At 37.8% G+C, this 25534-nt stretch overlaps 1 protein-coding gene across 3 annotated transcripts in view; it reads right to left on the reverse strand.

The window, feature by feature from the left end:
* The window catches only part of prkag2a (protein kinase, AMP-activated, gamma 2 non-catalytic subunit a), a 67152-nt gene that overhangs the window by 28442 nt on the left and 13176 nt on the right, over window positions 1-25534 (reverse strand). For 2 of the 3 annotated variants that reach the window (XR_008806888.1, XM_056249166.1), the window contains exons 3-4: window positions 23864-24137; window positions 351-547 (exon numbers count right to left, since the gene is read on the reverse strand). Coding sequence is in view for 2 of the 3 variants with exons in the window: in XM_056249166.1 (XP_056105141.1) it covers window positions 351-547; window positions 23864-24137 (471 nt within the window). In the remaining variant the exon portion in view is untranslated. Of the gene's footprint in view, window positions 1-350; window positions 548-9252; window positions 9472-23863; window positions 24138-25534 lie in introns of those variants that run through there. The other variant, XM_056249167.1, reaches the window with a different exon arrangement.

The following is a 25534-nucleotide window of genomic DNA, read 5'->3' on the forward strand; positions in this document are numbered from 1 at the left end:
ATCGGCAATTTCAAACCGCGATTTTGAGACTGTCTTTGGTTTGGTTCACTGCAGTTTTAAGGAGAAAATACTCAGCAATGGTGATGACATGAATTTTCACATAGTCTGTCTTAAAGCATATTAAAAACACCACATAGACATATAAACAACATTAAAAGCTTGATTTGCACCACAGGGACTTTAAGTCGTAATCATTTCTGCCAGGCTGTCAGTTTTAGTCTTTGTCTTTAATGTTATTTGTGCTTGTATTTTGGTCATTAAAACATCTATGATCACTTAAAATGAATCGCTCCACATTCATAAAATGAATGATGCTGAAAATTGCTCAGCTTCCATGTCAGATCACTCACCGCACGTGAGGTAGATAAATGTGCTGAGCACGGACTGTGCGGTGGTTTTGCAGTAGGCGGGCTGTGGTGCTGTCCAGTGTCGAGGGGGGAGGACGAGGAACGCTGCACGGTGTCATTCCGACTGACTTCCAGAAGAAACGCAGAACTCTGCTTGGTCAGTTGTGTTGGAGTGGTGGGTGATGAGGAGATCCCCGATGCTGTACAAACAGAGAGAAGATAAGACACATCAGATATCTATCCATCCGTCTATCTATTCATCTTTCTATCTGTCTATATATCTATCTATCCATCCATGTTGGAATTCAATTTGATGTTGCTATAATATCAAAGAAATTACACACTGCACCTTTAAGCTATTATGGCTGATACTGTGTACTCTGCTACAGTGTTTCACTGTATCCCATTCCCTGTCTACTGTACGTAGGATGATTTAGATCCGCTGTACCTGTCGTAAATACCGATCCCGAGCCTGCGAAATAGAAGGGGCTAAGACCGCAGGCAGCGTGGAGAGCAGAGTTTTATCACCTCATTTTACACTTCATCTGCTGTTGTAGATTTCATGCTGTGATTCCTCCAGGCTCTGCTCTCCATACTGCATTCAGATCACAGAAAATGCTTCGCAAAGAAATGACCGAAATAAACAACACCACTGTAGTGAGTTTGGATGTGTTTATTCGGTCACTGAGGCTACACAATCATTTCAATACATGGCAAGTTCCCAAACACGACACATTTGTCAAATTTCCCACAAGTGTTTGTAATTGGCTTGTCTGTTTTGGATACGTGCTGCACGTTCATTGGCTGTTAAATGATCAAATCAATCTCATTGTGGGCCTTCTAATAGCATTTTTGTGATTGCTTCAGCTCCCTGTTGTTTGAATGTGACCCAGTTCTGCATGCCATCCTCTCCCATGACTGGATTCAGTTGCAGGGCCTTAAAAAAAGAAGAAGCTTGTTCTCACAGAGAGGAAACTTATTGAGTTTCTGCTTTGATGAGTTGATAAGAGTGAAATGTAGCACTGCCTGCAGAGTCCAAGATACCATCAACAAAGCCAATGGGGTAAGAATATATTTCCCACCAGAGAACAGCCAAAATTACATCTAACTGTCTGTCTGTCTATCCGTCCATCCATTGATTGTGGGTGCAAAAATGCCAAGCAAAGTTGATTGATGAGCATATTTGGGGGAAAAAGATAAGCATTTATCAAGCGTGAAAGAACGATCAAGGAATCCATTATAGATGTGCAATGAGAAACGATTAACAAGCCATCCTGACTACCTCAAGTCACTGCACCAAGCCATTATCTCCCCTCAGTCGAGACCACATGGGCATGCCCATTGCTGTTGAATGAGTAAAGAGCTTATTTTATAGCAGTCAGGCATCAGCCCAGTAAACACAGCACATAATAGGAAATAGACAGAAGGGGTGGGGGAACGAAGAGGGAGCTGAAAAAGAAAGGGCTCCGCGATGATGTCATCAGGATAGCAATAGCCCCTCACCCCACCCAAATGCATCCCCAGGGATTTTATATTCCCATTTTCTGCACAAATCACAGAGATCATTTACCATCAGGACTACATGAGTCACATGATCACTGCAGCAGAAAGTGTGCTGGATGTGAATGATGGGTGTTGCACAGCCAACGTAGTTCCATACGGTTCCTAGCCGAACAGAATGCACCCAAAGGCACACTTACAGGGCTAATCAAATTAAACTGTCCTCCTGAGCAAGACAAGTGGGATATTTATGAAGGCATATTGCTATCAAATCATTTTAATATAATTATGGAAAATAATCAAATCAAAATACGGCTAGGAGAAAGGCTTAGTCCAAAGGCTTCATGCATCCTTGATATTGGGTTATGTAATATATTCAAAACCTTGTTATGTTCAATTCAAAACATTTTAAGCAGATAAATACCAAGGTGATTTACCTCAAACGTAATTGCTCATTTTAGAAGCGTTGTCTCCATTGCATCATTAAGCTGACGTGCGCTTTTCATAAAGGACCAGGACTGTGAATCACATTTAAAGCCTCTGAGGCCCATTTAATGGCTGAGGAAAGAAATTCATTTTGAGAAATGTCTGTCTTTTAGCTTATTTAGCAAGAATCTCAAGCATTTATCATCCTACAAAACATGTTTATGCTTCATCTTATCAAATATGACATTATGCTATGAGTCCACAGATAAAAGTATGAAGAAAAAGGTACGATTCCATGCTGATGTTGGGAGAAACTTTTAGATACAAAGACACCAAAGGTCTTTCCTCACATAAAATGGCCTTTTTTTTCTCTTTTTGAAGATTTTTTTTCTTTGGAATAATGTGCACTGATGAATGATTTGTGTATTAAGTCAAGTCAAGTCAAGTCATCTTCATTTATATAGCGCTTTTAACAATGTAGATTGTTTCAAAGCAGCTTTACAGAGATAAACATACAATTTACGGTAACAGAGATTGTTTTGGCTTTATAGCGATTTTGAATAATGTTATTTCCAGCTAAAGTTGGTTTTGATTGATTCACTTCCAGCAAAATTATCATTTGTTATTACATTAGGGGCCACTAAGACGACGGCGTTCTCTCTAAACAGACTTTAAACGCGAACCTGTGACCTGATGGCGTTCACATGCGCATTAAAAATTGATTCTATAGTTAAATTCATTTGAATATGTGTGCGCAGGTTTGTAATTTCCCAACAAACCATGCCTAAACAAACTACTTGTCTTGCCTATAAATTTGATACAGAATTTTATTTTATCACTTCGAGGTACGCGAACCGGATTTTCAACAACGCTTTATCTGTAGAGTGGGAAAGGGATCCTCCATAGGGAGAGGATAGTTGACACTTCAGCACTTATTAAGAAAGTAAACACTGTCCATTTTGATTTTGTTTTGACTATAGAATTTGACTCTGTAAACTTCACTCTGTAAAGATATCTGCCCTTCCTCTGCTGTCCTCATGAACTTCTTTGATGTTTGCCCTGCAGACAACGGTTAACAACATTCATCCTCAGTGATCGACCGATGACCCTTGACCCAGGGTCAGATAAGTTAACCCAGCGTTGCATACTTCTAACCCCGCTCACGGACAGACACTTAATCAAGTGAGCCATGACAGGTAAACCAATATTCCAAACACAAATCTTAAACTGCACTTGTTATTATTTTAAAGGTGCAGTATGTAATATTGACAGCTAGTGGTTCAAATGGGTACTGCAGTCCAAAGTCCAAGAGTTGTTTCTCCTCGCAAGATTGAAGACACGCAACAGGGATGAGTGCAATTGACAATGGAAGGCGACGAACCAAGTTGATGGAGCTTTATAGATGGATGCCAAGGCTTAGAGGGTCGGGTAATCTGCTATCTTTGACCCAGTTTGTTTGCTGGCTTCCGCGGTTACAATACGCTGTGTTTTCCGCCAAATGTGCAGTTCACCATGATGTTTTTGAATGGCTTGAATTACGAAATATGATTGGAATCACTTTGAAAAGGAAAATAACGTTAAGTGCAACGTGCAGCGCAAGTCTGTCATATAGGCTACATAAAATTATAATGAGAACATTGTGCTTGGGTCATGGTGACTCAAAAATGATATAAAAATTTGGATTTAGATTTATCGGCCAATATATCTATCGGTTATCGGCTTTTAAATATAAAGAATTATCGGTTATTGGTCAAAATTTTCATATCTTAGCTTTAGTACAGTCAAAAAAGTACATACAGCGCCTTTAATGAGTTTGTTAATTCACACAGTAATACAAGTAATACATCAAGTAATATAACACCAACTACACACTTCACAGCGGCCTGAGCAGAGTCAAATCAACCAGCATTGACCTCTTCATTTGCCTTTTTCTGCCTGCCAGTCTTTTACATGCAGTATGTTAGCTGAGTAAACGCATGCATTATGTGCTTTTTGGTACTGATGTGCTTCTGTGATGTCATATAACTAGATAAAAGGTTTCATAGTGCTATGCATTTTCAGTTGTTAAGTTCACATGTGGGTAAAGATTGTAAAGATATCATTAGACATGCATGAGAACAAGCACATTCCCTAAAGGTAAAAATAGCTGTGCAGAAAGGATAGCAAAGTTGTCTTAAAGACATAATACAGTCAGAGATGTGGATCTTATCAAATTTCCAAGGGCAGTTCTGGATACATTAATTGAGGCCACAGTAAGCGGAGCAGCGCCCCCTAAAGATATTTATGCAGAACTGCATATGGTAAAAAACTGGGACAGCTGAATTACAAGCCATAGAGCTTTCTTTTTTTTTTTTTTTTGCTGTGTTATCATTTTTTCTAGACACCTGGCTATTTCTCAGAATATTGCATGAAAATTTATAATTAAATGCATATTTAGATTTTCTCTTTCATTTTTACTAGAATCAATACGACTTGTGATTATTTGATTAAATGCATTTTACACACAAAAAATTTAAAAGGTAACATTTTTGTTTTAATTTTAATTTAATTTATTTTTAATTTATAAATGTTTATTAATGAATTGTGATTCTAATCATTAATGCATATAAATAAGAATGAATGCACATAATGAGATAATTTATAGCTGTTTGTAACTGAATTAAAAACATTTCTATCAAAGATTACTTATTAAAATATATTATAAAAAACAGAATAAAGTATAGATTGTGTGTGTCCTGTGAATCAAAGAGCATTTCCAGAGTTGAAATACAACGATTTTTCAGAGTTTTCAGAGTTGAAATACAACGGTGAAGATGCAACCGGAAGCTGATATGCTTTGGATTGTCTCTCTGCCTGGTGACATTCATCCATGTGTCACAAAGTCCAGGCTGTTCTCCCAGCAGGCACCATCTACATGTCATAGTGACGCCTGTCAAAATCCATTAAACTGACCAATAGGATTGCATTTTCTCATGCGGCGTGTGTGACAATTCACAATATGAGTTAGCGCTTGATTCTCTCATTTTCAGCACAGGACCGCTTTTAACCCTTGTGCATCAATTAAAAAAAGTTACACGGGTACATAGAGGACAAAAATGTCCATAAGGATGCACAAGGGTTAAAAAAGCAAAACTCTGATCTGATCCGAGGTTTATTTATAGTGGCTATAGTCTTTATATGTGGATTCTAGTCCAGAAGCTGCAATTGAAAGGGTGCAGAGGCGATTCACAGTTCCTTCATCACACTCTGTTAGTCCAAAGAGACAGTTTATTTTTTTTTATTGCCACTGTAACCCTCATTGCAATGCAGTATGTTAAAAGAAAAATAAATAAATGAAAGACATAAATATAATATGGTTGCCAGGGTGTTACAGGTGTTCTGATAGTATTTGCATGTTGCTGTGTGGTTGCTATGTCATTACAAGGGGGTTCAACCCAAACAAATAAATTATGCACACATTTATTCCACATTTACATTAATTTCTCTACTAAGTTGTATAAGGTTTTTATTATTATTACATTTTTATTCACTTATTTTACTTAGCCTATTACTTACTATTTTTCAAAAGTTTGGGGTCGATAAGATGTTTGCGAAAGAAGTCTCTTATGTTCACTGAGGCTGAATTTATTTTATCAAAAAGTATTTTTTTTTAAAGTACAAAAAGTATCCAAACTAGTATTTTTTCAATCGCAATATACTAAATATAATAAAATATATTCTAATTTTCATATATTTTAAAGTGTAATTTATTCCTGTGATGCAAAGCTGAATTTTCAGCATCATTACTCCAGTCTTCATTGTCACATGATCCTTCAGAAATCATTCTAATATGCTGACTTGCTGCTCAAGAAACATTTCTTAATGTTATTAATGTTAAAAATAGTTGAGTGGCCTAAAATGTTTGTTGTGATAGGATACATTTTTTTATATTATTTGAAATAGAAAGCTTTTGTAACATTATAAAAGTCTTTCCTGTCACTTTTGATCCATTTAATACATCCTTGCTGAATAAAAGTATTAATTTCTAAAAAGAAAAAGAAAAAAATTCTTACTGCCCCAGTAATACTTAAATAAGTCTTAAATTTGCACCATATTTTTGCACTGTAACTGTCTGTCAAGTGATGTGTGAATGTATTGTTTTTTTTTTTATTGTTTTTTTTTACCTCTTTAACATGTTTTTTTTTTTTTTTTATGGACATCGAAAGGGAAGAATTAGAATGAATGGGCGTGTAACAGGTCTCAGATCAGTGAGGGACAATCTCCAACTGCCATTTGCACTTTGTCTTGACATTTTCAGCCACTAACTGCTAATCTGTCTTTCTATCATCCATCAGTCTGTCAGCTTTTCAATATCACTGTTCACAGAGGGCAAGTATGATCCACTCTATTTCCCCTTCTCTTACTCTCTCCCTTTCCTTTCTGTCAATCGTTTTTCCATCCACTCACTGTTAGATACCGAGCGATACGTGATCTGTTGGTTGGTAAAGTGGATACACTTGCAGCATCTGCCTCACTAAGAAGCAAAAAAGCTGCATTTATGGAATACACTGCCATTCAAAGGTTTGGGGATGGTATGTTTTTGAAATAGGTCTCGTATACTCACCAAGGCTGCATTTATTAGATAAAAAAAAACAGTACAGTAAAAATAGTAATATTGTGAAATATTATTACAATTTAAAATAGCTGTTCTCTATTTTCAAATATTTGTAAATTGTTTATCCTTATGATGGCAGAGCTGAATTTTCAGCATCAATCCTCCAGTCTTCAGTCACATGATCCTTCAGAAATCATTCTAATATGCTGGAGCTCAAGCATTTCTTATGATTATCAATTTTGAAAACAGTTGTGCTGCTTAATGTTTTTGTTTCTTTGCAGTTTTTCAGGATTATTTGATAAATAGAAAGTTCAAAAGAACAGCTTTTATTTGAACATTATACATATCTTTAACTGTCACTTTTCATCAGTTTAATGCAACCTTGCTAAATAAAACTATATTTTCTTTAAAAAATAAACGGTAGCGTATATTGTGAGTACAGATGTGTCCACCTATTTATAGTGTTATATAAGAATGTGGTCAACACCCACCAAAACCAGCCTTCCTCACTAAGCAGGTAACAACACAATTTCATTAAGTCATAATTAAATGTAGGTTGCCAAACATTTAGTCATTTTGACATCCCTTAATTATTTCCTATAAAGCAGAGATGGTTTTAAAGATAATGCATGCCATGCTCACATAAAATACAGAAAGTAAACAAGGTCACACACAAATTACACCAAATTGATATGATGAAAAGAATATAGGAAGCCAATTTCGCCTATAAAAATGTAATTTCAACATTATATCAACATTCAACAAAACCTCCCTGTGTGATTAAGCCAGGATTAGGCCTTAGCTTTTATAAACGTGCTTTAGAAAAAAAACATTGCTGATGTGCAACTCGACACAAAACACTGACAAATTATAAGATATGCCATTGTAGGTTGCTTTCATTTAAAACGGCTCAAACACACATTTTAGTCTGGGACTAAAAGCTTAAGACTTGTCTGGTAAGTTTCTTCTTTTAAACTCTCTTATTTTAATCTCACAATTACCTTTTTTTTCCCCCAGAGGATGAAATAGGCTTCCATATAACTGGTCTGTGACACACTGCACTAACATCACTAACATTTCCAAGCACTATTATGAAAAAAAACACAATATCACACGGCAGATGTTCCTTCCAGAATGCACCGTTTAGACCGGCTGTTTGAGGTTAACACGAAAACAAAGAATAAAATGTCATTTAATGAGTATGTTTTGTTCGTAAGACCCAATTTGCAGCGGCAAACCTCTGTTAGCCCTTGATATTTCCTCCCGGCACCATGTCATTTTTATATTTTAATGAGTCCCACTGAAACTCACCCTCAGCAGACTATAAATAACAACTACCATTATTAATATCACAGGATTAGCCCTTCATTAAACCCGAAGAAGAAAGAACATCCGATTTAGAAAAGTCACACAAATCTTAACAGCTTTAATGGTTTTGTTGATCCACATTGCAGACATGCTTAATTGTTGGAACTTGGCACATTCCGAACAAAATCACCAATTTGGAAAGCATTGCAAAATCTAGCGGGTCTGGTAATCATATTGCAAGAGGTTTAATTGACAGATCGCACTGAGAAATGAGTTCTAGAGGCTTCTTGTCATGAAATTCACAAGTAAAGGGTTCTGCTTGCACTCTTATTGTAGAAATCCATGAACACACAAGGGAAATGAAACTTTTTCAAGTCTGTGATCTGAATGTATCGGGAAATATAAGACTGAAAGTTCAAGAAATGTACTAGGTTTTTCAGAAGACATGGAGTAATTTCATATAGACGTTTCACTTTTCACTTGTCAAAAAGAAAGAAGATTTGAAATGCCTTAGACACCTAAAAATGTGCATCTTGAGACAAAAAAAATGGCACTGACATATTTTAAGATCTGTCAGTACAAGATGCTTTGCATTTTAGTCTGGGACGGCTTAAGCCTTGTATGTGAAACTGTGGGAAAGTGTCTTATGCAAACAGATACAATTTTCTCATCCCTTTCTGATTTTTTTTTTTTTTTTACTTTATTGACTTTTAGTGAACAAACATATTAAGTGCTCCTCAAGTTCACACAGGTGTAGTTCGTCATATGAACATGTTAAACACATTAAAAAAAATCACAAAAATTAAAGTAAATATGCAATATGGTAGGAAGTCGAAAGCCCATTAAAGTGAATATGATGGAAAGTCTATGGAAGCCCAATTCCACCTATATAAAAAGGTAATTGCAACCTTGTATTTCACAATAAGAAAATTGTACTTATTTTATATGTCTTGTTCTGGCCCATTTGAATATTTTTATTTACAAAAAATAGCTACTCGCATGAAAAAAACAACAACATGTAATTGCATGTTACTAATTAAAACAATGCAGCAAAATAAGTCTTAACTGCCATCTTACTGGTTCCCAGGAGGCCGTGGGGCTCTGACTGCCGTCTCCCGGTCCGCCCCTCTTGGTCCTTGCGCTTTTTGATCCCTCTCAGGCTGCTAAATCGTTTCATGGATGGGGAGATCGTGTGGAGAGGCTGTGGACGGTGCAATCGGTCATGCCGTACCCACAGACAGTGCTGGATCTCTTCAGTTACCTCCGGGCCTTGGATCAGTATCACCCAATCTTTGTGCCAGTGGCAGGTGCTCTTCAAGGATTATTTCATGCTCTTCAAAGTCCTTACTTCAGAGTTCATCAACTTCTTTTTCTTGCTCCTTTCTCTCTGACAGACTCTTGCTTCTGTTGTACAGTTCTGAAGCAGTGGTTGGCCGGCAGCGGATTGTCAAGTATGTACGCCAGCATGTGTGTGTGTGTGTGAATGCAAACAGCATGGGTAACAGTGAGACTGTACAATGAAACTGACCCATGCTTGGTTAGGAATTGCTGGTGATTGGCCAAACTGCAGTAAACCACGCCCACTCATGAATATTCAATATACTTTCATACATATCACTGTCTAGTGAGGCAACTTCACTTCGTTAAAATGAAATCGTCTTATTTTTCATGTGGTCTCTGACTTCCTTTGATTTAGAGTCAGTTGATTTTAATAAAATCACATTAAGGTGAAAAACAAAGTCAGGGGACCATAAAATAGGATTGAACTTTTCCGAATACTTTGCCAAACTTAAATTAATTCAGCACTGTGGGAGAACATTCCTGTTTAATGCAAGGTGAAGTCTTATTTCTATTGGTTCATTAGTGGTGCAACCTACACTCTAAAAAATGCTGGGTTGTTTCAACCCAAATTTGGGTCAAATATGGACAAACCCAAATGTTGGGTTAAAAATGTAATAAAAAAAATTACAGTTGAAAGTGAAAGTTGAAGTTGGGTTAAAATTTTTAATTACATTTTTAACCCAACATTTGGATTTGTCCATATTTGACCCAAATTTGGGTTGAAACAACCCAGCATTTTTTAGAGTGTACGGTTTAAAGAGTAATACATATATTTGTGCAGAAAATAAGTTAATTTTGTATGTATACACAGACAGACAGACAGACAGACAGACAGACAGACAGACAGACAGACAGACAGACAGATAGATAGATAGATAGATAGATAGATAGATAGATAGATAGATAGATAGATAGATAGATAGATAGATAGATAGATAGATAGATAGATAGATAGATAGATAGATAGATAGATAGATAGATAGATAGATAGATAGATAGATAGATATTAACAAAAGTAATTAGAAGTAATACATTTTTTTAAGTAATGAAACTTCATTAAGCTCTGAAGGTGTTCCTGCATTATTTATTGGTACTGTACATGTTTGCTCTACTCTGGCAGTAATGTAAGCTGACCTTTCCTTAAAATAGATGCAGAAAATAACAGAGCAAATCTGTATCTTGCCCTGTTACAAAGCAAATCTGGAACTCTCCAAAATAATACCCTGGTGAAATCCAATATCTAGGTCATTAAGGGTCTTCCATTCAAGGAAGAAAAACAATCTCAGTGACAATCACTTTAGCTAATGAATTCATGTCCCTGGTGATAATTGCCATCAACATCTGATCACCCCCTTCTTCCTGCACCATCATAAACAAATCATTCTCTGTCAGTGCACTCAAGGCACCAAGTTAATCACCCTAATAGTGGGTAAAGTCACACTGCCAGGCTTGACGCCAAGAGATACTTGCGTAAGCAGAATTAGATGGGCTTTGAGTAATCACCTCTCATTTTCCAAACTCTCCGCTGTTGTCCCTTGTCAGGGGCACTTAGGGTCCTGCTAAGCACTTCTAAAGACGCTCATTTTGGGCCCAAAAAGTGCCTTTGGTGAGAGGGGAGCAGCTAATTCCTTCAAAATCCCCTGTGCTTTGACGTCTATAAAGTCCCAGGGTCAACAGGACACTGGAAAGAACGTGGTGTTGGTTTTTAAGGACAAAATGCAGTCAGCTTTTTTTGTGCACTAGACCCAGACAGCAGATCTGTTCTTTAACCTAGTGAGCTGCCTATGTGACTGGTCCTACTCGCACCACTCCAAGCGGGATTCGAACCAGAGTCACCGGCATGGGAGGCGGACGCATTAACAAGGACGCTAAAGAACGTAGCTTCTAGCGTTAGTCACTAGTGCGCCTCTTGAGGCCAGGGGAGTGAGGTTTACTTACACACCTCTTTACTAGCTGGTCTCCATTACACCTATAGACAACATTTTAAGGCTGTCCCAAAAGGTTGGTGGCCACATTATGCTGCCTTACCGGATAATTTTTGTCAAATCCTAAGGAAGCAAAGAATGCTTTGCAAACGGGCTCAAAGAAAAATGTGTCTATCATATTGAGATAAATGTTGCCTGTTAATCATGGTTGTGTGTCATTCAGAATGGAACTGAACTGCAATTCCAATTCCAATTTCAATGTAAGGAAGCAGAATTTTGAACTTTATAACTTTGAACTTTTGTTGGCTTGACAAAGCCTTATTTGAAAGTCTTTATAACGTTTATAAAGATAGATCGTTTTTTGAAACATTCTTTTATGCTAATCAAGGCTGCATTTTAATTTGATCAAAAATGCAGCAAAACAGTGATATAACTGTATATTTTAAAATGTATTATATTTGCTGCCCAAGAAACATTTCTTCTTTATTATCAATGTTAAAAACAGTACTTCTAAATATTTTTTTGGGAAACCATGATACATGTTTTCAGGATTCTTTGATGAGTAGAAAGTTCTAAAGAACAGCATTTATTTGAAATAGAAATCTGTAACATTATAAATGTCTTTACTGTTACTTTTGATCAATTTAACATGTTCTTGCTAAACAAAATGATTAACTTCTTTAAAAAATGTTTTACTGATCCCAAACTTTTGAACGGTAATGCAGGCATGTCAACCAACCTACAGTATAAACATTTTTTTTTTTTTACTTTACATGTTTCATTATATTTAATAAATTAACTTTTGTGGACTTTAAGGGAAGAACATTATTGTTTTGCATTACCTATTGAATGTATTTGAATTGCAATTCAGTAAACTCTTTTTCCTATCATTCCAATTCAACTTCACTCTCAGAAAAAGGTACAAAAGCGAAAAGGTACTATATTTACCCCTAAATGGTACATAAGTAGTAGTAGCTTAAAGTTTTTTTTGCTTTTGTACCTTAGGGTACTGCCTTAGTGACAGCTTTGTACCTTTTTTCCTGAGAGTGTTCCTGTGGAGTGTGGCTAATTCTATTTCACACTCATGAACTGAAAGGGAGCCAGTTCTTCAGTTCGGAACTCTGGCCAGCCCATGTAGCTTAGCAACACGCTAACATCAAACTCTAGAATCTATTGTAAGTTATATCCCTCGTGTGGTGTGGATTGCTGCCCAGTATGTAGAGTGGTCCAAATCATTCACTTATGCGGTTCAGTTTCAGTTGGCACAGGCTGCTTGTGGGCAGCAGACATCAAGACCGTTCTCAAGAGTGATTGTGTCCACAACCAAGTACTGACCTGCTCTTATATGGTGTCAGTGCTGGAAAAGCTTTCCTATTCCATTTGCCTGATTTAATAAGCTTTCATGTGAGAGTGACCGATGCCAAGTCACTGGACATCTAAGAATGGAGCGGTTTTCTACTGTAGGTCACCTTGTACTTCTGGAGTCAAGCCAGATTAACTTTTCCAGTCAGTCACACCAAGCCGGCATAAAAGAACTAGCTGCGTCTCAGCCAAAAAGCTGTGCTTCAACACACCAAAAGGACTGAAGGGGACTGTCAACTAGTATGTGCGTTCTGCGCGTGCATGTAAGGAAATAACTGTCTATATTAGCAGGTAGCAAGTCTATATTCGCCATTTAAAAAGGGAAACCGAAACTTGGACTTCATATACAAATGTAAACAAAGCAGTGCTTGCTTACCTCATTCGCTAAACTGAACAACCAATCAAAGCGATCAAACGACGCAAAGGCCGACGGATGCCAATTCAACAATTGTGTCAAGGACTTTAGAGAAAGGAAGAGTGGCAGCCTATAAAAAGGCATAGAAAATCAGTGCAACACATAAAACTACATGAAAGGACAAACTTTTGATGGCAGAATTAACTCGAAACTGTTCCATCCTCAGGGCATGCCCTGAACAAGGCTCCATGCCGCTACGCGTGGGCGTTTTAAAGTTGTCCGTTTAGGACATGTCATTTTTGTAATAAAGACATTTTAATTAAGGAGTGCCTCGGTTATCAGAGAATTCTTTCTCTACACCGTCTTTTAGATGTTCTACCTTGGACCGAAGAGCACCCAAATCAAACTCAAAAGGAATTGAGCACCCATTCATCTTGAATCTGTTCCTTTAAGTTCTCAGAGGTCAGAGATGCATGTTTCTGTCAGTGAGAAATGTTCTGAGATCGCCAAAACAGAAAAGACACGTGAACAGCCAGTCAGACTCTTTCCTAATAAGGATATATGCCCATGTTATATCTTTTGACAGGAAATGATGTGCAAACATGGCCTTGCTCTTTGCATCCTCTGATCCAGGGATGAACTGAATGAGGGAGAGGAATTCACTGGCACAATGACAGCACTGAGACATTCCTCAAACATTATCTAGATGTTATCCAGATGTTTGGTTACATGTTGGAAGTGGAAAATGCCACAATGATGAAAACTTTTATTTTGACCACCAGCCTTTAATTTAAAATAATTTATGTACTATAGTACTATATTTAATTAAATCTGGTTTTAAGCTTTAATTAATTCATATTCATTTTCAATTTTTCAAAAAGAGTGAAAACAGTTATTTATGATTGTACTTGTTTCAGGACAAATTTAATTACTATAAAATAGTTTTTTATATATATATATATATATATATATATATATGCATGTATAACTAATTAAAGATGGCAGTTGCTTCAATGCATTTAGGGGTGTGGTCCTGGTCAGGACAATCTCCTGAACTCCAAACTGAATGTCAGAATGGGAAAGAAAGGTGATTTAAGCAATTTTGAGCGTGGCATGGTTGTTGGTGCCAGACGGGCCGGTCTGAGTATTTCACAATCTGCTCAGTTACTGGGATTTTCACGCACAACCATTTCTAGGGTTTACAAAGAATGGTGTGAAAGGGAAAAACATCCAGTATGCGGCAGTCCTGTGGGCGAAAATGCCTTGTTGATGCTAGAGGTCAGAGGAGAATGGGCCGACTGATTCAAGCTGATAGAAGAGCAACTTTGACTGAAATAACCACTCGTTACAACCGAGGTATGCAGCAAAGCATTTGTGAAGCCACAACACGCACAACCTTGAGGCGGATGGGCTACAACAGCAGAAGACCCCACCGGGTACCACTCATCTCCACTACAAATATGAAAAAGAGGCTACAATTTGCAAGAGCTCACCAAAATTGGACAGTTGAAGACTGGAAAAATGTTGCCTGGTCTGATGAGTCTCGATTTCTGTTGAGACATTCAGATGGTAGAGTCAGAATTTGGCGTAAACAGAATGAGAACATGGATCCATCATGCCTTGTTACCACTGTGCAGGCTGGTGGTGGTGGTGTAATGGTGTGGGGGATGTTTTCTTGGCACACTTTAGGCCCCTTAGTGCCAATTGGGCATCGTTTAAATGCCACGGCCTACCTGAGCATTGTTTCTGACCATGTCCATCCCTTTATGGCCACCATGTGCCCATCCTCTGATGGCTACTTTCAGCAGGATAATGCACCATGTCACAAAGCTCGAATCATTTCAAATTTGTTTCTTGAACATGACAATGAGTTCACTGTACTAAAATGGCCCCCACAGTCACCAGATCTCAACCCAATAGAGCATCTTTGGGATGTGGTGGAACGGGAGCTTCGTGCCCTGGATGTGCATCCCACAAATCTCCGTCAACTGCAAGATGCTATCCTATCAATATGGGCCAACATTTCTAAAGAATGCTTTCAGCACCTTGTTGAATCAATGTCACGTAGAATAAAGGCAGTTCTGAAGGCGAAAGGGGGTCAAACACAGTATTAGTATGGTGTTCCTAATAATCCTTAAGGTGAGTGTATATATAATATATATAAGATCTACGAGACAATTGGCACGTGAAGCTCTCACTAATACCACCCGGACGTCTGAAAAACAAGCATGCATTTTCCCAGTGAGATTGTCTCTGTGTGTGTAGATGGAAAAAAGAGACGCAAAGGCAGGAGCCTGAATATTTCAGCAGGGTCAGATGATTCCTAAAGGGTTCTTATCACTCTCTCTGCGCTGACAGGACCAACCCCTGCACTCCACACATCCCTGCCTAAAATTAACTCTTGTCTCTCACACACTGGATTACATAACAGCAGCGCTGGCATCAGCTCACAGCATTCATATCATCATAGGACCAGTGCTGCAAAAATCTTTGAGTTATACTCCCTAAAGGCCTGTTTAAACCAAGGATGATAACTATAATGATAAAGATATAGTTCTAAAAAAATGTCTAAATATAAAATAATAGTAGAGTGACGAGTCCACACACAATGACAACGATGCAGAGAAAAGACATGGTTGGAATCACTTTCAGAACAATTTTTTTTCCAGCTGACATTGACAGCCAATCAGAATACATCCTGCTTTAAAGAGCTCAAGCATTTAAAGTGACAGACGACAGAACTGCAACAGTGGACGCTAATGTATTGTTAAGTTATTGTTAAAGTAATCGTTCTTGGTGTTAATGGGCCTTAAATCATCCTGAATATTCTAAGAGGACATTAAAAACACCAAAACAGTGACCAGCCATAGCCTTTATGGAGACTCTTATGAATCTAAACCAACTGATACACATCATTTTCCTATACAAATATGTAAATGCAATGATGGCGAGATAATACTATAATATTTTGATATATGCCGTTGTATTGTATGATAACCATATTCATATACTATTGTACCAATTATAATTATAACATGTAGGCTACTTCCTCTCTTTACCCAGATGGTGGTAAAAGAGCAATAAGGCCTTTTTTGGTCAGTATAGAGGGCATCGTGTCACACAGATGAACTCGGACAAGTGTGTGACAGTCCACTGCTGAGATAAGGCTTCTGAGACTCGGTTCATCGCAGGCATCTGTCAGCTGAACCCCGAGCACACGCTGTTTATCTAACGGTCGCCTGGCGACGAGTGCTGTGAGTCATTGAGAATCAGTGCTATAGGGTCTCAGAGCTCCTGTGGTGAAGGGACTGAGGATGTGTGACAGGTAGAAAAGACCCCACTGACTCGCTTTAGTGCTTCTCTCATGTGCTTGAATGCTCGATATCACTCTCTCTCTCTCATTGTCTTTCTCACTCTCACTCTCCTGGGAACACATGGGTGTCTGTGGCCCCGATGCTGAGCTGGTGCAAGTTATACATCATGGCTGTATTTATATGATTCAAATACAGTAGTCAACATTTGAAATGGATCAGAAAAGTTGTCCTAAGACAAGAACATTTATTGTTCAAAATTCATGTATATCTTTGATGAAAGGTTTTGATCCACTTCAAATGTTGACTAGTATATGTGATGATCAATGAAATAGCAATATTTTTTAATATGTTTAATAATATATCAAATTAGGTTTTTGGCTGGCAGAAGCATGAAACTCATGAATTTCAATGGTTGATTTTAAGATGGCTTCTGTTTACTTTTGTTTGTGAATCATTTCTAATACTGTCCTCCTGGGTCAGCATCTGATAGAAAAGCATTTAAGACCATTCTCAAACGACCTTGCTATAATTGTGTTTAGCCTACTTTGCCTCCATCTAGTGGTCGCACAGGAACATGACATGAAAAGCCACTAAACCTTTCTATACGTTTTATAGAAGTCTGGGGGACAAGAAGAATATTCATTTTAGGAAATGAAGACTAGGATGCTTTAAATTGATCAAAAGCCACAGTAGCAACATTTATCACGTTACCAAAGATAAATACTGTTCTCTTGAACTTTCAATTCATAAAAGAATTCCACAAAAAATAATAAACAGCACAACTGTTTTCAACATTGAAATTAATGAGAAATGTTACTTCTCCTAAGGATCAGCTTTGCCCTCACAGGAATAAACTACATTCTAAAATATATTAAAGTAGAACATAGTTATTGTAAATTGCAATAATATTTCACAATATTACTGTTTACAGACTTGGTGAGCATAAGAGACTTTTTTCAAAACATCTTACTGACCAAAACTTTTGAACAAATATATAATATAATATAATATAATATAATATAATATAATATAATATAATATAATATAATATAATATAATATAATATAATATAATATAATCATGACTATAGACATATCAAGAATGCAACATTTAAATGTTGTCCAGTAGGTGGCGATAAAACCAGACAATCAGATTGTGGCACATACAACCGTCAGTATATAGAGGATGACACAGCATCATTCCTTCCTAATCACGGTCTTATTGAGGCAAAAACTGAATTGTTATCATATTAGAGACATACGGTCATCCTCATCTCCAGCTGCGTGTGCTAAGGAGCTCTGAGAACATCTTAGAGTCAAGGATTAATTTCAGCTAATATAATGAAAGCAACCGTGATTGAATTATGTGCTTTCTGCGCTGATGTCACCATCTGGGTGCAGCCCAATTCCCGGATAAATAAGGATTTAGAATTTCTCTGGGAAGAGTGTCATTTCGTGAATGACAAACACTGCTTGATCAGAAGCTTCTGTCCATCAGTGTCCATTATGCTTAGAGTCACTGGCACAAACACATCTCAGCTAAAAACACACCTGTTCAAAAAGACAAACAGCCCCGAGATAGCCAGGATTTTATCAATGCTGAAATGGATCCATATCCCATATCTGTGTGTGTGTGTGTGTGTGTGTGTGTGTGTGTGTGTGTGTGTGTGTGTGTGTGTGTGTGTGTGTGTGTGTGTGTGTGTGTGTGTGTGTGTGTAAATGCATGCACTTAGCAGATAAAAATCTCATTATACAGATCAATATAATCAAGTAATAAAAAACGTAGTCCAGAAACACATCTTCCTTTTCTCTCTCGAGGGCCTCAAATGTTTTACTCTCCCTTGATGTGTTTTAATCTGGCCAGCTCTGCCTTACAATCAGACAGAGGAAACCAGTTTTGCTCCAACTCCAGTATTGAAGAATAAATCAATAGGCCTACTGTTGTTTTCGGCTGACAGGAAAGTCTGACTCGAAATGACTCGTCAGAGAAGCATAGTAGTGCTGTTATATATAAGTGTGTGTGTGTACAGTATGAAGAAAAATATTCCCAACTGTGTGTATTGTCCTGTGTGTGGTTCACCTACACACATACTCGCCCCACACACTGCAAAAATACACATTTACACTGCATTTTGTTTCCACGACATTCATTTACAATCTGAACTTTTTTCAATCTGAAATCACTTGTTACAGTAAAACTGCACAAAATAGTGTCCTGATATATACAATTCTTATTTAAATTTGTTCAATTAAATTTTTTTTTATATATCAGGACACTATTTTGTGCAGTTTTACTGTAACAAGTGATTTCAGATTTTTTTTATACGAACAGAAATATAAATGTTTGTTTATTTATAAATTAAATAATTATTTTAATATATATATATATATTTATATATCTTTATTAGTTTAAATTATATATATATATATATATATATACACTCACCGGCCACTTTATTAGGTACACCTGTCCAACTGCTCGTTAACACTTAATTTCTAAGCAGCCAATCACATGGCGGCAACTCAGTGCATTTAGGCATGTAGACATGGTCAAGACAATCTCCTGCAGTTCAAACCGAGCATCAGTATGGGGAAGAAAGGTGATTTGAGTGACTTTGAACGTGGCATGATTGTTGGTGCCAGAAGGGCTGGTCTGAGTATTTCAGAAACTGCTAATCTACTGGGATTTTCACGCACAACCATCTCTAGGGTTTACAGAGAATGGTCCGAAAAAGAAAAAACATCCAGTGAGCGGCAGTTCTGTGGGCGGAAATGCCTTGTTGATGCCAGAGGTCAGAGGAGAATGGCCAGACTGGTTCGAGCTGATAGAAGGGCAACAGTGACTGAAATAACCACTCGTTACAACCGAGGTATGCAGCAAAGCATTTGTGAAGCCACAACACGCACAACCTTGAGGCGGATGGGCTACAACAGCAGAAGACTCCACCGGGTACCACTCATCTCCACTACAAATAGGAAAAAGAGGCTACAATTTGCAAGAGCTCACCAAAATTGAACAGTTGAAGACTGGAAAAATGTTGCCTGGTCTGATGAGTCTCGATTTCTGTTGAGACATTCAGATGTTAGAGTCAGAATTTGGCGTAAACAGAATGAGAACATGGAACCATCATGCCTTGTTACCACTGTGCAGGCTGGTGGTGGTGGTGTAATGGTGTGGGGGATGTTTTCCTGGCACACTTTAGGCCCCTTAGTGCCAATTGGGCATCGTTTAAATGCCACGGCCTACCTGAGCATTGTTTCTGACCATGTCCATCCCTTTATGGCCACCATGTACCCATCCTCTGATGGCTACTTCCACCATGTCACAAAGCTCTAATCATTTCAAATTGGTTTCTTGAACATGACAATGAGTTCACTGTACTAAAATGGCCTCCACAGTCACCAGATCTCAACCCAATAGAGCATCTTTGGGATGTGGTGGAACGGGAGATTCGCATCATGGATGTGCAGCCGACAAATCTGCGGCAACTGTGTGATGCCATCATGTCAATATGGACCAAACTCCCTGAGGAATGCTTCCAGCACCTTGTTGAATCTATGCCACGAAGAATTGAGGCAGTTCTGAAGGCAAAAGGGGGTCCAACCCGTTACTAGCATGGGGTACCTAATAAAGTGGCCGGTGAGTGTATATAATGTATATACACATACACACATGAAATAGTGACCTGATATATTTTTTTTTTTATTTTAATTAAACAATTTAAAATAAAGAAATGTATTATATAAACAAAAATATAAATGTATATATTTCTAAATATATATATATATACTGTATATATATATATTCTAAATAAATAAAAATAATATATATATAATTTATAAATAGGCCTATGTACATTTATATTTTTGTTTATATTATAAAATTGCTTTATTATTTGTAAATATAAGACCCATGACCTAACCTACTTTCACTACAGTACTTTACCGCGGTACAGACCAGTTCTAAACACATCAAACTCAGGCAAACACTTAATCACTCTAAATCATCTAATTATAGGTCACTCCATTCTCATACTTATTCCAAGACAAGCTTTAATTTTATAATTATAGATTACACTTTCGGTTCGTGGGAACGAAGTAAATTGCGGCTGATTAATCTTTTCCTTGTCAAACTGACTACCCAGAGACAACAGCAAAGTACTACGTGTCAGCAATGTTTGTGTGTGCTTTTAAATAACAGTCATTTGAAATGTCACGTCAAATGGATAGTTTCAATTATCTTCACTTCAACATCTTCTACTCTTGATGACATTTTAACCACAACCAACAAAATAAACATTGTCAGGAGCCCAGAAAACACAAAGTCATTAGTCACCAAGGATAACACTCATATAATTGAGTAAGAGCTCTGACCACAAACCTACAGTATATCAAGGACAGTAGCCTTATATCATAAGAGTACATATAATAATACAATACCCCAAAAATACTAAACTACTAAAAAAATTGTAACTTGGGTAACTTTAAATAGTTTATGTATTAAATTATACATAAACTGAGTAAGCTCTTCAAATAACTACAAAAAAAACAGCTATTTAGTCAAATCACTCTCCCTCCTCTTGTCTCTGATCTTTAAATCAGACTCACGTGGATAGCATATTTGAAAGCTGAATTCAATATCAGGGTCTTATGCATTAAGAGAAACACCCACGCCTCCATTAAATCAGCACACAGCGCAATTATCCACAACATTACACACCCCGGGCTGAGCCAGACCCAGACAACCCGTGAAAGCGTTCACTAAACGCTGACTCACACCACACACTGATGTGATAATGGCATTCATAGCACCTCATCTCACCAATGCTAATATACATTTTCATCTTTTATGCTGGTATCTGGATACTGGTATAATAATTCACATTAGACAGTCTTTTAGTCTGGATGAATGTTAACTTCAGAATCAAATTAAGGGTTAAGTGTGAGTTAAGTCAGTTAACATCACAAACTCTCACACTGACTAAATTTATGGAAGACCGCCAACTCAACAACCCAGTACCAATCACTTTGTAATTGTATAATCATAAACCAATCACTACATATAAAACATACTTTAAAGACCTGGGCTGGCAAGACCTTTGGTCAATGGAAGAGAGTAGGATCAGTTTCCTTATTAGGTCAACATATGATGTTCTCCCATCACCGCAGAACCTAAACCTCTGTGGAGAGGATCCCTCTTGTCCTTTGTGTTCATCACCTGGAACATTAAGGGACATTTTGACAGGATGTAAGGTGGCTCTTAGCCAAGGTCGGTTTACTTGGCGCCATAACCATTGCGATGTTTGGCTTTAGCATTGGAAGGCAAGCGTAGTATGACCAATAAGTTGCCGCCTGTTCTAGCAAAACATTACACGCAGAAGACAATATTCCTCCGCCCAGGCGAGCAACCAGCAAGAAAAGGTGTTAAAACCAATTCTCGCCCAGGACAACTGGAAGCTGCTAGGGACTGGAAGATGCTGGCTGATCTTGATCAACGGCTTATTTTCCCACCTGAGATTGCCACCACTAACCTACGACCAGATGTTGTTTTGTGGTCTGGATCAGCACGCATTGTTCAACTGATAGAGTTAACAGTGCCATGGGAGGATGCGGTAGATGAGGCATATGAGAGGAAGAAACTGCGGTATCCTCATCTGGCCACTGAAGCAGAACAGCGAGGATGGAGAGTCCAGGTTTATCCAGTGGAAGTGGGTTGTCGAGGTTTTGTGGCACACTCTACAACCCGGTTCCTCGGAGACATCGGATTCAGCGGCCAAGAGTTGCGTCGCACAGTAAAGAACTTATCTGAAGCAGCAGAAAGGAGCAGCAACTGGCTGTGGTTGAGACGGAAAGATTCTAGCTGGCTGTGTACAGGCCGCCACGCTACGGTTTCGTAGAATTGTTGAAAACTTGAAGAGTCTGTTGGTTTATTTGGATAGGTTGTGTAGTATTTACAGTCATTAGGTTCCTGTGTATATTGCGTGAATGACGGGTGGTTGGGCAGATATTGTGTTTTTGCGGTAGGTGGTATGCCATACGGAACCGTTGCCACTGAAACTGCATATTAACGCACCAGTGGGGCTCGACAGCCTTAGTCAAACGGGTTGGCGCGTATGGTTGGGTTGCGGAGAGATTGTGGTTAGGTCTCAGCAGCAGGAGGGATGTAGAGGACAGTAAGCTGGGCTGAGTTGAGTGGGGGACGGAGGGGGGTGACTCTGGGACGCCAGAGTCACTGTCGAGCCCTCTTGAGGTGTCGTGGGCTAGTCGACGAAACACTGAGGACAGAAGGTGCCCACTTGAAGACCCTAGAGATGTCCCCTACTCGGCTCAATCCAGACGGTTGTCGTGCTGGTCCACTAGGGAGACCACACTGTAGTTGCAGCCGTCGCGTGTGCTGACGCGCCAAGTACACTGCAGCCGTTAGCGCCGGACAGAAGAGGAGTCACACCACCACGTGGAAAGAAGCGTAAATGGATGGAGAAGCATAGTTTACTGTAAAGCTACGTCTTAGTGTTGCTTATCTTGGCGAAAGCCGAGTACAAATCAGCATGAAGTTTTAACATCTACTCTCGTGTAATGGAAATCTACATTAAAAAAAAAACATTCTCAATAAAGTAGTACAAGTTTCTTGCATAAAAACATATATTAAAAAACACGTGGCATCACAAAATAACTATTTTTTGCTAAATTGTGTATAAACGTATTACGTACACTACCGTTCCACAGTTGGTAAATGTATTTAATGGTTTTGAAAGAAGTCTCTTATGCTCACCAAGGCTGAATTTATTTGATAAAAAATAAATATATAAATTACAATTTAAAATAACTGTTTTCTATTTAATATATTTAAAAGTTTAATTTATTCCTGTGATAACAGCTGAATTATACTTGCATCATAATTACTCCAGTCTTCAGTGTCACATGATCCCTCAGAAACCGTTCAAATATGATGATTTGCTGCTCAAGAAACATTTATTATTATTATCAGTGTTGAAAACAGTTGTGCTGTTAAATATTTTGTGGAAACCGTGATACTCGTTTTTTTTCAGGATTTTTTGATGAACAGCATTTATTTGAAATAGAAATCTTTTGTAACAATTTAAAAGTCTTTACAGTCATTTTTTTTTATCAATTTACTGCACCCTCGCTGAATAAAAATATAAATTTCTTTCAAAAAAATATATTTTTGAACGTTAGAGTGCGTTCTTAAGTTTCTATAAATGGTCTTGGTGGACAAGGGATTTTTAAGATATATGTCAGACTATGTTTACATGTTACAACAAAAGTATATTTCCAAAGGGGAAGAGAAATGTGATTTGTCATCATATGACCCCTTTAAATGTTGCATTTTTCAGATTTGAAGCATTCTGCCAGCTGATACATGTGTCTTACCTTTCCTGGCCCGAGAGAAGAGTTTGATGCTGACAGGAGACGTAGAAGGATTTGTGGACTCTTTGGAGGACGAACGGAACATTCCGGTGAAGCTGCGGCGACGTGAACACTTGGGCGAGGAGTCGTTGTTGGAGGAGTAGGGGAAGATGGATTTGGGAGATCCAGGGCTGTTTCTGGACCGGGCTGGAGCAGACATAGGGCTAGAGGGACGGCTGAAAGGACCCCGACTGAAGAAGGTTTTGGTCGGGCTGGCTGAACGGCAGCTAGGCTCCCCCTGGAGAGTAAATGAAAATACAATCACACACAATATTATGACAGCATAATCCAGTCAATGTAGATTCCCACCTAACAAAAATATGTTCTAAAATATTTTCATTTTGCTAATGTTCCCATTCAGCTATTTCTAAAAGTTCTCTGAATGTTCAAAACATCCAGCTAACGTTTTGAGAACATTATTGAAGACCAGATAACTTTGAATAATGGACTAATCTTTGTTCATAATTTTGTGAGAACTTTGCTAGAACGTTAGCTAAAATTCTCAGAAAGTTCCCTGTTAGTTGGGGTTTTACATTTCCTGAAGAAAATATGTCCATAAAACAAGTCATATGCACAATTTTATGGATGAAACAATATACTGTTGAGCCTTGAGAGATATCTTTACCTGTGAGATTTTACAGCACAATGACATAAATGTTGGTTTTATGCATTCGAGGATAGTCACAAAATCGTCAACTAATGGCATTCTTTGGAAAAGCATATTTGAAGTCATTCCTGTGACGTTATGCATGCTGACCATTGAGGGAATGTTTGAAGGACAGACAGACATTGAGATACTAAATGAAGAGACGTCATAACATTCAGATACATTGTGAGTCCTTGATGTTTCCACCGTTCATTCACATGGGAATTTTACACAGCAAAAACAGCCAGACAAAGCCACGGAAAACTGTTTAGACAGCCAAAAGAACAGATGGCCTTGTTTTTTCAAGAGGCTTTTGTTAAATTATAGAGGCTCACACAGTGGCATAAATACCTCACAGTACTGTATACCTAAACACACTACATAACTACACACCCCCCTCGCTCGCTCTCAGAATACAACAGTGGGACTTGTAGTGACCGACTGGAAAGTTAAAGGGACAGTTCACTCAAAATGAGCATTATGTCACCATTTACTCGCACTCATGCAGTGTTGTTATCATTACCTAAAACTATTAAATAAATTGAATAAATTGAATAAAAAAAACTAATAATATAAATAGTAGATGAGAAACTTGGCTGCTAACTGAAATAAGTTGAAGTTGAAGTACTGAAATTACAAACTGAAATAAAAGTAAAGCGAAATTAAAAAAAAATTATATATATTTTAATAAAATGTAATAAAAATGGCAAAAACAACAGAATAACTAAAAAATAACTATAATTAAAACTGAAAATATAAAAATAAAAGCTAATTAAACTTAATTTCTTCTGTGAAACACAAAAAAAGAGAATTTCTGAAGCACACCCTATTGTCAATATAATGAAAGCAAATGAGGACTGGTGCTGTCAAGCAAAATACACCATTTAAGTGTTTATATATGTTTGCTGCATCCGAAATCGCGTACTGTATAGGTACTACATTTGTATTTACTTTGCAAACCGTTGTATGTCCGGACAAAAGTATTTCCA

This window comes from Rhinichthys klamathensis, unplaced genomic scaffold (genome assembly GCF_029890125.1).
Source record: "Rhinichthys klamathensis goyatoka isolate OS25496 unplaced genomic scaffold, OSU_Roscu_1.1 h1tg000059l_1, whole genome shotgun sequence".
NCBI lineage: Eukaryota > Metazoa > Chordata > Actinopteri > Cypriniformes > Leuciscidae > Rhinichthys > Rhinichthys klamathensis.